Source organism: Cicer arietinum, chromosome 1 (genome assembly GCF_000331145.2).
Source record: "Cicer arietinum cultivar CDC Frontier isolate Library 1 chromosome 1, Cicar.CDCFrontier_v2.0, whole genome shotgun sequence".
NCBI lineage: Eukaryota > Viridiplantae > Streptophyta > Magnoliopsida > Fabales > Fabaceae > Cicer > Cicer arietinum.
Genome location: NC_021160.2, coordinates 10,240,217 through 10,252,859, shown reverse-complemented (window position 1 = coordinate 10,252,859; position 12,643 = coordinate 10,240,217). Strand labels below are relative to the sequence as shown.

The 12,643-nt window shown below is 27.4% G+C and overlaps 1 protein-coding gene across 1 annotated transcript; it reads left to right on the top strand.

Annotated features, from left to right (window-relative positions):
• Positions 1–2,275: 2,275 nt before the first annotated feature.
• Positions 2,276–3,669, top strand: LOC101496468 (uncharacterized). Its single transcript, XM_004488195.4, has one exon. It carries the CDS (start codon positions 2,324–2,326, stop codon positions 3,308–3,310), a length of 987 nt encoding a protein of 328 aa, XP_004488252.1. The 5' UTR covers positions 2,276–2,323; the 3' UTR covers positions 3,311–3,669.
• The last annotated feature ends 8,974 nt before the right edge of the window (positions 3,670–12,643 follow it).

Genomic DNA, 12,643 nt, shown 5'->3' with positions numbered 1-12,643 from the left:
TTAATTTGTAATCATTAGCGGTAAATGTTGTAACTATTTGAGTCAAAGTTAAAAGCATCAAGCTCTAATTTGTGACATGGTATAAATAGGTTCGGTCAAACCTGTGAACTCTTAGTTAATATTGGCTTTATTAAAGACATTTCAATGGGTTGCTCTTGAAATTATTTATTCCATTCTTGGTCCTTGTTTGTTTACATATTACTTTGCGAACTCTCGACAATAGTTTTTTGTAGTTGCTTATTCGTCTTTTGGTTTCATTTTTCAGAATTTCTTATCGTCTTTCACAATTTTTCGATATTAAGATTGTGCTTCTAGGTTCTTTCTCGTTTTTTCAATCGTGATTCGTGTTTTATTGATCACGATTTTGGGTTATTCTTGCTCGATATTGCTTCTCGTTGTTGCTTGCTTGATCGTGGTTCTCGTGCTTGGTCATGATTCTCGTGCGTGGTCGTGATCACGATTCTTGCTCAATCATGATTCTATGTTCTGATCGTATTTTGGTGTTTAAATCATAAATTCGTAAATGGGTCACCTTTTTGTTTACGAGCCTTTTGCAGATTTTTTTAGGTGTTTTTTGTATTAATTTTTTTGGTTGTACATTACCAAAAAAAAAATATCTTTTAGCATGTGCAAACTCATGGCTTGTGAAAAAGAAAGAGACAACTTTGGTGTTTGTTTTACTTCTCAAAGTTGAGGTAAAGGTGGTTATATGCAACAAGTCCAATGTTTCTCATGCAAACAGTTTCGACATGTTGCTCGTAGTTGTAACAAGAGGATTTGTAATTAATGCAAGCAACAAGGTCATATTATGGTGCATCCAATCACATGACGAGTTCTTCTAAATGTTTGCACAATTTACATTCTTATCATGGTAATCAGAAATTTCAAGTTGTTGATGGTAATACCTCTTTTATCACTAATGTTGGTGACATCAACTCTGATTTTTGGGATGTGCTTGTATCACCTGAACTTGCTTCCAATTTATTGTATGTTGGTCACTTGGTGGACAAGAATTGTAATTTTATTTTTTCTCGTGATGGCTACTTTTTGCAAGAGCAGTTGTTGGTGAAAGAGTCTAAAGTGGGAAGATTGTTTCCGCTCCAATTTATTTCCAATCATTCATCTCTTGTTTTTAATAATATTTTGAATTCTTATAAGGATTGAAAAAAAAAAAAATTGGGTCATCCAAACTCTGTTGTTTTGTCTCATTTATTTAAAATTGATTTATTTCATGTTATATTTGTAAATTGGCTAAAAGTAAAAGACTTCCTTTTTCGTAAGTGTTCATCGCACTGTCATTTGATTTGAGATGACTCATAGTGATCTATGGGGAATATATCTGGTAATTTCTCATGCTTACCGTAAATATTTTATCACATTTATTGTTTTGAGATGATTCATAGTAATATATCAAGAATTAATATCAATTTGTAATTATATTTATCTGCTTTCTTAAAATAAGATAGACAAATTAAGATTTGACTTGATTTCCTTAATTTATAATTTTAAAGATAAATATTATAACTATTATTTATACTTAAAAATATCAAAATAAAAAACATCGAATCCTAATTTGTGACATAACTTAGGTTGGGTATCTATGATTCCTCAAAAGTCGAATAAAACAAACGAAGTTTGATTTAACATTTTTAATTTGTGATAAATTGATAAAAGGTGTGAGGTGATAATTTGATAGCATTCTGGAGAAGATAATTTGACCGATTGAATAATTTTAAATATTTCAGCTGTTAAATTAACTCAAGGGCTCAAATCTGTGAAGGACAGAGAAGGACAGACTGCTACAAATAATGTAGCAGGAGATAATCAATTTCTCAGATCTTGACTTTCAAGCTATTTACAAAATTAGAGATGACGATATGAAATTAACTCGTATTCAAGCTATGTACTTGATTGTCATTGTATCTTTAACTTCTATCAATTATTCATTATACTAACTTTGCATAAGATATTTTTGTATGTAAACATGATCATTTTTTTCCGGATTAATGCCAGCACGTATAAGTCATAAAAGGGACAATTGACCATAGTATTATCACAGAGCTTTTTTTCTTCTGTTTATTGCTCATATAATATAATACAATAAGTCAACTATACCTAAAGAAAAAACAAATAATTAACTACTAAATAGAGAACATGGTCCTCACGATTAAGATGTGAATGATCATGCAAGCAATGCACAATTTTTTTAACATTTCATGTCTCTTCTTTATAAATAGTGACCTACTCTTTAACCTTCCACAAATCCTTGTTCACTTTTGAGACAAAAATTTATATTTCATCAAACATTATATCCCTCTCAATCATGGAAAGCTTTCAAAAAGAAAAACAGATTGTAGTGGATCCACTTTCATTGAAAGATTCACTAATCAAATTACAAGAGTACCAAGTTGCTACAAATTTGCCAACTATAATCACAACTTCTTTATCCCCTACACATTTTCACCCTCCAACATTACAACCTCCAAAGTCAAGATTTTTAAACTTGAGTCTTCCAAATTCAGTTAACTCGTCGCCCCGGTTCGCTTCGGTTAAGAAATCGAAAGGCGGCAGCCCGGAAACACAATCTCAAGAAGCTACTAATGTGACCAACAAGCTTCAAAATTATCTTCAAGAAGCACAATTTGGAAAGAGCAAATCATGTGGTGATGGAAGAGAAAGTTCTTCCTTAGAAGAATTTGATCATTGGTTGAATAAAGTAAGTGCAAAAGAGTATGAAAAATGGGAGTGGCATTTTGGTACTTCCCCAAAAAATGAAGATGCTAAGGAAAATAGTCCTAAGAGTGTTAAGAGCATGAAAACATCAGAAAATGACTATGGATTCAAATGCAATGCTCTATGCATTTATCTTCCTAACTTTGTTGGTAAAGTTAAGCTTAAGCAAATTAAAACAAAAAAAGAAGTGTCACAAAAAGTAGCTGAAATTTCTAGAACAGTTTCATTGGAGAATTTTGAATGTGGTTCTTGGGCTTCTGCAGCTATGTCTCATGAGAATGATGGAGATTCCAATAACTCTTACTTTGATCTTCCATTAGAATTGATGAAATGTGGTGATATTGAAGTAGATTCACCTATGGCTGCATCTTTTGTTTATGAAAAAAACATTAAAGGGGTTTTGAAAAATGGTTCAGCTAGAGGGAGTGGTAGAAAATTCGAAGCATCGCCGCGCCATGTTCGATTTTCATTGTCATCTTCTCCATCTTACCCAACATCTCCAGTTTCTTGCATTAGTCCTCGTTTGAGAAAGGCTAGAGAAGATTTTAATGCTTTCTTAGCAGCACAAAGAGTGTGATGGAGATTAAGCCTATGGAAATGTGGAATTTAGAGTTCAAATATATACTCAAAATTTATTTTAGTAGTTCTATTACTTTTTTATTTTTCTATAGACAAATGTTAGTAGTTAATATATTACAGAAGAAAATATTAGTAGCAGAGGAGAAATCCTAAATCTCCTTCATAGTACTCGTTCGGTGTTAAAATAATGCGTTTTAAAGAGAAATTAGTTAGTGTTTTTGTTTGTGATTCAAATAATCTCTGGTTGACTCATTGTGTAGTTACCATGGATAATTTGTAAACAAAGGTGTAATATGCATTCTATGATCTCAAGTTCAAGACATGACAGCTTCTAAATGTTTTGGTCACATAACAAAATATGTGTTCTTTGTGAACATTTGTGTCACAAACAGATGCAAACGTTTGTTTATTTGGGAATTCACATCAAACATTGTCCTCATAAAAAATAAAAAATAAAATAGTGGCTTTATCTCCACATCAACAATGTTTTATATCTCTGAAATATTTGTCGGACAAACTTCAAATTGCTTATACTTTTTTAAAAATAATTTTTAAATTATTGAAAAATAAAATTATTTATTTTAGATTATGTAATAAATAAACTTTTAGTCATTCAAAAATATATATTTAGATTTAATCTTTATAATTTAAGATTCTCCTTATTTTATTATTTGATATCATTTTTTCATTTAACTTAGATGATGTGTCATACTGACTTGACATGTCACGTGTCACTAAGTTGTCGCATTATAAGTGTCATGTTATTAGGATTCAATAGATGCTTGTAGCATTATAAAGACAAAAAAAATAAAACAAACGATGGTGTAATTTCAAAAAATAAAACAAATAATGTATTTAGTTCTTTCAAGTTCTTACTTTTTTCAGTATAGATGGTATATTTTTTTGAATAAAGGAATGAAATAAAGAGACTAAAGTCTTTTTATAAACATTCTACCACGAAGAATGCATTGAATATCCATTGTTACTAACATGATCTACATGAAAGCTATGATATTTCATATGCGTAACTCATGAATAGCTATTATTAAAAAGGATATACAATAGTTTGAATCGCTTAATATAAATTTTATGGTAAAATTATTATGGATTCTACTAATTGTCATCTCTAATATAAACGCTCTAATTTTTGAATCTATATTATACAATTTTGTTATTGATGAACTATGAAAAAATGTGTTACACATATGCTTTACAATGAAATAATTGTAGAGTAGCATTGACAATAAAGATAAAGAAAAAAACATGAAGATAACATTTATTATAAAAAAAAGTGAATCTAGTTCAATATGCAGTAGTTGAAGTTAAAAACTGAAATTAATATTTTTTTTTCATTTCAATAGTGAATAATTTTTTTCCTCCTTCTAGTTTATGTAATTATGTTTTGTTTTATATTTTTGTCATGTGACAACTACTCATTAGATGATGATGTGACAATTCAGTACCACGTGACACCAAAATCTCATATCACATATTACATCAATATGTCACTTTATTTATCTTAAACTACAAACATTAAATTTAAATATTTTTTATTCAATTAAAGAGTTTCAAAATGCAAAGGTAAAAAGATACACAAATGGCTGCAATTATTTCTAATTCTCTTTAAAGTAATGAATCATTATAGTTTCTTAGGAAAAATGTGGATTCTATCCAGTCCTCAGTAAAAAGTAAAAGAAAAAATATTCTCAATTACCAACTTTGAGAAACATTAGTCCTTTAAATAAAATATTAACATCCAAAGTAGTATCCAATAGAGGACTAATACGGCTCTATATTATAATTCTAATCAATATTTAGAAAATTGGACTGGACATTAAACTGGAAAAGACATGGATTTAAGGTTCAACGGCTGAACAGGTGTTATTAAATACTAATATTTTTATATTTTTAATAATCATCTTAGGTAATATATATTTAGTCTCATGGCTCAGGTGGCAAATAAAATACCATGGGTTTTTATCAAAATATTGTGCAATAGTATATGAAAAGTCGAAATAGTTGAATTTTTATAATTAAAAACATTAATTAACCTTGTATGTTTTTAAAAAGTTCATGGTATTTAAAAAGTTCATGGTATTTAACATTCTTGGAAATCAGTACAAAAAGTTCATGGTATTTAAATCTCACTACTCAAGTCTCAAGATGAATGAATTATTTTTGGAAACCATTACACACATACACTTCAAAAATTGCATACTTTATCATTTTCAAAGATGCCGGTTGTTTTTATTAATTCTACACATCAAATGGGATTAAGGTTTTAACGATGTTCTAGTAAATTCAAAGCTGAAATCACATGGTACATCACCTTCCTATATCTATAAAATTTATTGCCAATTTGTGTAATCAATCATATGCAACAATGTTATTTTTTTCTTTTTAAAATATTATTTTTTGTTAAATCCATCTGAACCAGAAAACCGTTGGTTTTTTCTGGTTGTATCGGTTTATAACAGATTATATGTTTTATTTACGAACGATTTTTTAATTAGTTTAGACTAGATGATAGGTCAATTCGATTGAATCAGTTGGACCGGTTGATCCTGTCCGATTTTCAAACCTTGATTCTAATGAACTATTTTCTGAAAACTAATTTGAATGTCATGTTTTTCTTAGGAAAATGGAGATTCATTCTATTTTAGGCTAAATTTTCTTGGCTGGTTATGACTATTCCATCATGAATTTTGATCCCAGTATGGATTAATTTCTGATGTATGAGAGTTTTTCAAATCAATCAAGATAAAATAAATAAAATTTATTTCTAGCTAAGTTCTTGTCAGTCTCTTAAATGTTCATTGGTGCTTATGAAGAAATCAGACAAAACACTAGTTTCTAATTGAGTTTCATGACTTTAAAATGTTTGTGGGAGAAGTTAAAAACTCACAGCCCTTATCTCTCAAACTCTTATATTCCATCGAGAAATTACTTTATTACTCATAATTTATGTGAAAAACAATTTACCTTTTTAACCTATTCTTTATATATACTATTGGCATTTTACACCAATACAGAGATGACAATATAATTAGCACCAATGGATACCCACTCAAAACTATTTTGATTTGGACGGGAAAAATTCGTTTTAATTGGGTATGGGTTTTTCTGAAAATTAAAATTTGAGGGCAGAGACAGGTTTAAGGTGTTTGATATCTACCATGCACCCGCACTCGAACCCGTCCGCTAGTAATATTATTGTAATTTTTAAATTTTATATACATAGAGATATTTAATATATTTAATATTTTTTTAAATATTAAAAATTATAATCTCATCTCTATAAAAAATACTTTTTATTTTATTTTATTAATGTCTTAAAATAATTATTTTATTATATTTATTTTAATACATATGATTTTTAAATTTATAATTTTATATATATAAATGGGTTTAGGCTAAAAAAATTCAAAACTCATCCCCGAGCGGAGATGAGGGTTTAAATTTCACACCCGCTAAAAAATGAGAACGGGTCCAGAATTTCTCCGCTCTGCTCAGCCCCGTTGCCATCTCTACACCAATATCCTATGAAATGCCACCATATCTTCATGCCACATGATAAGTTACCAAAGACCATAAAATTATGGGGTGATGTGGCAAAGTAATGAGTTTTTATTAGATGTCAATGTAAAATAGTTTTATATTGTAAGTGATATATGTGTCAATTTCATAAATTCACTAATTATTATCCTTGGCCTAAATGTTAAAGAGGCCAAAATAATTTGGAAAAATCTAGTACTTACCCCCTCACCTCTACGTTGGTCACCCAAAGCACATAAAAATAACATTTTTACATTTTTTTTACCCTCTACTCTCTTTGTATTTCAGAAGTTTCATATTAATCCAAATTTTTAATATTTAATTAAATTTTTGAAAAAATTTCATTTCGGAAGTTTCACATTCATTCATAGTTTCAATTTAAATAAAAAAAATTGGAACCCTAATTGCATTTCAGAAGTTTCACATTCATGTATATTTTTTAAACTTTTAAAAAAAATTATATTTTGTTTCACATTCATCCAAAGTTTCAAAATTATTTTAAACTTTTGAAAAAATTGCATTTTAAATCAAAAAATTTTTTTTTTTTTTTAAAAATACATTTTGAATGTTTCACATTCATCCATATTTTTTAAGTTTTTCAAAAAATTGCATTTTTAGAAAGTTTGACATGTATCTAAAGTTTTGAAATTCTTTGAAACTTTTCAAAAACTTTTACTTTCAAGTAGTATGGGATAACATGTTATTTTCATGTATTTTGAGGTGGAAATGTCAATGATGGGTTTCTCTTTCTTGTTGTTGGGATACATTTCATATATTAGATTATAATATTTTATAGTCTATTGTATTTGAAAGTTATATATAATGTGTTGTAATTTATAATTTTAAATTATATAACAATTGGGATCATAATGTTATTTTAAAGTAGAGATAATTAGGTTCAACTTGAGAGATAAGTGTTGCTTGATTTGACATAGGACGATTTTTCTAAAATTGATTTAATCATACATACATAGTTAAAGATAAATAAAAGCACGTGTTTACTATATAGTTAAACGAATCTGTTTTGATAAAGGTATATAAAGAAAATTACAATCATTCTACGTTCTTTCTTTGTTTATACTAATCTTAAATAGCACTACACATTTGAGTTCATTTGTGAGTACCGGATTAGAATTGTATAATTAGTGTGGCTATATGTTTTTCAACTTATGTATAAAGAGAATTGATCATTATTTGTTAAATTTTGCATAAGAACGTATTGTTGAATATAAGTAGGAATAAGCCTTATTTTTTCTATCAAAAAGAGTGAGTGACAAAAACATTTATACTAAAAAGACTCACCAGATTTGCTAACGTCTTCCATCCTTTCAAAATCTTTTGAAAATTTTCCTTATTCATTTTTAAAAGATTTTATTTTATTTTTATAATTACATTAATTATTTTTTACTAACAAATCTCTAAATACATTTTTTTGCAATTAAACAATAAATACTATTATAGAAATACTAATAAATTATCTCTCTTCAATGGTAAACTTGTATAAATAATATCAATTTTTAACAAATTTAATAATATTATCCCTTTTTATTATTGTGATTTGTTCAACAAAGTCATATATTTATGAACAAATGTAGTATAAAGCAGAGTCTATGTGTGATCAAAATAGTACACTAATATAATATCATAAAAGATATAATAACATTGCTATAAAAGTCGAGAAAGTCTCAACATAAACATAAGCAAAAGTAAACTCTCACAAGAAACAAAGAAGAAATAAAAAGACAACTCTCAAACATAGTGACATAGTGTAGTTTAACACTTCATACCTAATCTACAATCTCACAATCTCACATTGCAAATCCTCTCATACATATCAACTTGTAATTTTACAAAAATTGCAAATTATCTCATATAATTTAAACTATTGAACTAGTTTAATGTCTTTGTCGAAGAGAATGTTGCACCAAAAAATTAGAAAAGATGATATTATAGTTAATTAAAGTGCACTAATAACCATTTTGCAATCGTCTCAAAAAGATTTAAATTATATATCTCCAAATTATAAGATCACACTCTTAAATTGAACTAACATCTCACGGACATCGTCATTTCATCACATCATGTTAGATGGAAGTTCGAAGTAGGAACTGATAGAATCATCTTCATTATTGTTTTCACGAACCATTCTTCCTTGTGTAACCCCGGAATAAGTCTCAAAGTTTTCAAATGAAATTGAAAATGTACTAGACATCACATTCATTGAACAATCCATTTTGGTTTCACCTTTACTTGTTTTGATTGGTTTCACTTTACCAAACCTTGGTAGACACATGCCAAATGAACAACATTTGAATCCATCACCATCCTCCATTCTCTTGTTACCCTTTGAACCATCTTTGATAATAGCTTCACTTTTGTAGAATTTTTGTTGTTTCTTGTTTTCATTTTCACTTGCCCTCAAATCAAATTCATCTGGGGCTGCATGTGTTTTTCCTTTGCTATTTGACAACGACATGCTTTTCCATTGCTTAAGATGATTCTTGTGAGTTAAGTTACTTACCTTACTTGGAAATTCTTGACTTTGAGATGATGAGATAGCTGAATTTTGAATCCTCATCTTGAAAATAATATATCCTTCAATTGGTGTTTTCTAACTCTTAATTGTATAGATACTATTATGAAAATGATTAATGATTGAACTATTTATAGAGAAAAAAGAGGCTTTTATTGATGTTGTTTGCTATCTCAACATCAATTGAGATTTTTTTCTTAAATTTAGTACCACCATTTAGATCAATTAATATATGGTTTTGGCTCTTAGGAATTAGGATAAGTTGACTTACATCTTTTTTTTTTAAATTCTAAATATCTGGCCTGCATTATAGTTGGATGATTGACTTAAAAGAAATCAACAAGGGACCTAGCAATCTTAGTATTTTTTGAAATGTATATTTGTATTGGTTGAATTAGTTAATTGCACGCTTTTAAATTATTATAGTGATAGTTGAAAATATGGTGCCGCAGGACATTATTCTTTAATAAAAGTGTCAAAATTGAAGTACACAACTTGTAATAACGTGCTGACATCAAAGGGAAGATACTCAAGTATTCATAATAGGAAGCAGACAAATCATGGAATCTAGGGGCAAACATCTTATGGCATCATGGATTTTCTAACTAGATGTGCATCATTTTTACAATGTACAATATAGTACTAAGTTTTAATTTATTCCCAAAAACAGAGAAAATATGGCAGACTCAATAGTCATTAGTGGTTTTATAATTTATACCAAGTAAATTATGACACTTATATTAAAGAATAGGAATTAAAAGAGTAATCACCCAAAGTCCAAAGTCTCTACAAGAAAAATATCTGCTAAGTTTTGTCAATTGAGATTTTTTCTTTGAAATTATTTTTCTCAGGGAAATTTTCGACACCTTTTTTTCTCGAAAAAAATTTTAAAAACATTTTTTTCAAATTTTTTTGAAAAAAACTCAAAAGATAAATTTGAAAGAATTTTGGGGGCTTTTTATATTTGTGGACTTCCTTTAATAGAGTCTTTTTAGCCCTAAAATTTTGAGAAATATTTCTAAAATTCTTTTTAAAAAAAAATTCAAAATTGAAATTATTGAAATGGTAATAATTTATAAAAAAAAATTACCATCAAATAACATGGATTAAATAATCTTTTTATATATTTTGGAAGATGGAAGCTAAAGATGAGGAGGTGGCTAAAAAATTTCTCATAAACAAAACAAACGTATCTAGGAAACCAAGTTCATAAGAAAAACATGATAGAGATTAAACTTATATAGAAAAATATTGCGTAGAAAAAAAATCTAATTTTTATTTTGAGGCTACCATTAAACATAACCCCACATTTTTTTAAGTATACACCACATTTCTACCTATAAACTTTACCTACGTGACAATTTATGGTGTATATTTATAAAATATTAAATATATAAAATAAATTATACATATATTATAAAAAAAAATTATTATGTTAGACGGCTTATCTCATATTCAAATATGAGATTTTGTAGTTGTGTAGATTAATTATGATGAAATATATTATTTTTTATAAGACAAAAAAATTAATATAAATTAGATTTTATCTCTTAAATCGAGTAGAATTATAATGAACAAAAAAAATTCTTTATTAACTTATCTAATTGCTATAGAGTATGTAGACGGTAAAACTATATGTAATAAACGTGTAGTTTACTATATATTGAATTTGAATCATAAGTGATTAATGTTTAAAATAAAATCAAATATTATTATTATAACAAACTTATATTTTGTTTATGATTTATTATAATCGGATCCATGGTATTTGGGTGTATGGCAACAAGAAAAATTGATTGAGTCTATTTTTTGGAAAACCATAAAAAAAATTAAGAATGTTTCTTTGTTCATTTTTTAATATTTTTAAATACATAAAAATAAATTTTTGTTCGAATTGGTAAATTTAGACATGTAAAATATATTTGTGAGTTAGTTAATCTGAAGAATGAAAAGTAAATTTTCTTTTAAAATTAAAATTAGTCACGTGATGGATCCAACCCACAGTAGATTGGCCCAACTCATTACGATTTCTCTTTTAAGTTTTTGCAAATCCAGGCCAATTTCTTCATGAAAGTTCAAAAAAGTGTTTAGATTCATTCATGATTTCATGTTTACTCAGCCACAACTAAACATCCCTGGAAATAATGTCTAAATTTTTGAAGAGTTACAGGAGTGTAAACTAAAACTATATCATAGATCTATTTTTTTTTTTAATTGAAATCACATCTATATTTTTTTTTCTAGGTTCTCTCCACTATATTTGAGATACGCCAAACACTAAATATAAATATTTCTTTCAGAGAAAATTTGAATATGAATTCATCATGTTGGCCCCTTTCACTAGACTTAATTTCTATTAGTATATATCTTTTAATTATATATAGTTTAGTCTTGTGATTGAAAAAGTATTTTGTCAACATACTATGAGTTAATTTATCTTACTAAATAGGTTGCCTACAAAGAATGATTTGTTCCGTCGATAAATCATTTTTTTTAAAGATCAACAATGTGTAGCAGGTTGAAGGAAAGTTGAAACAATTTGTTATTTGTTCTTAGTGTGCTCTCTATGTGGATCTGTGTAGGATGATGTTTTGAATTGGTTTGGACTACTAGGTGTGTTTCTTATTAATGCAATCAATCATGCTAATCAATTTGATGGTATTTTTTCATGCAATCGTATTGCATCAAAGAATTAATTTAGTTTGATTTGCAGTGACATGAGCGATTTGGAAATAAATAAATGAGGTAGTTTTTTGTTCACATATTTTGAATGCAAATCTTATTATTGCGCATGTTAAACTTTTAACATGTAGGTGAATCAAATTGCATATAAAAAGATTTTGTTATTATAAGCATAATCAATGTGCTCTCAACCCTTTGAGTGGATTGACATCGCTTGTGGTTAACTGTTTTTCTTCTTGTTTGAGTAGTTTAGTTTGTGATTCTAGTTTGTTTTGGTCATACAATAAAAAAATTATAAACTTTTTTTTATTCTTGTCCTAAGTACTTCTTGTATTTAGAATGTTTCTTTAATATATTCATTTTTTACTTGTTTAAAAAAAAAATGTTACCAAATTTTATCAATTTATATTTCCTTTTAAAGATGGACAACTATTTCATCCAAATAAATGAACAACTATATTAATATTGTTGGAGAAAAATTAGAGAAAATTTAAAATAATAAATTAATAAAATTATTCATATATATAAAATAATAAATTTTAAAAAATAATTAATATAATA

Coding starts and splice junctions, on each gene's coding strand:
- LOC101496468 (XM_004488195.4), top strand. CDS start 2,324: ATGGAAAGCTTTCAAAAAGAAAAACAGATTGTAGTGGATCCACTTTCA.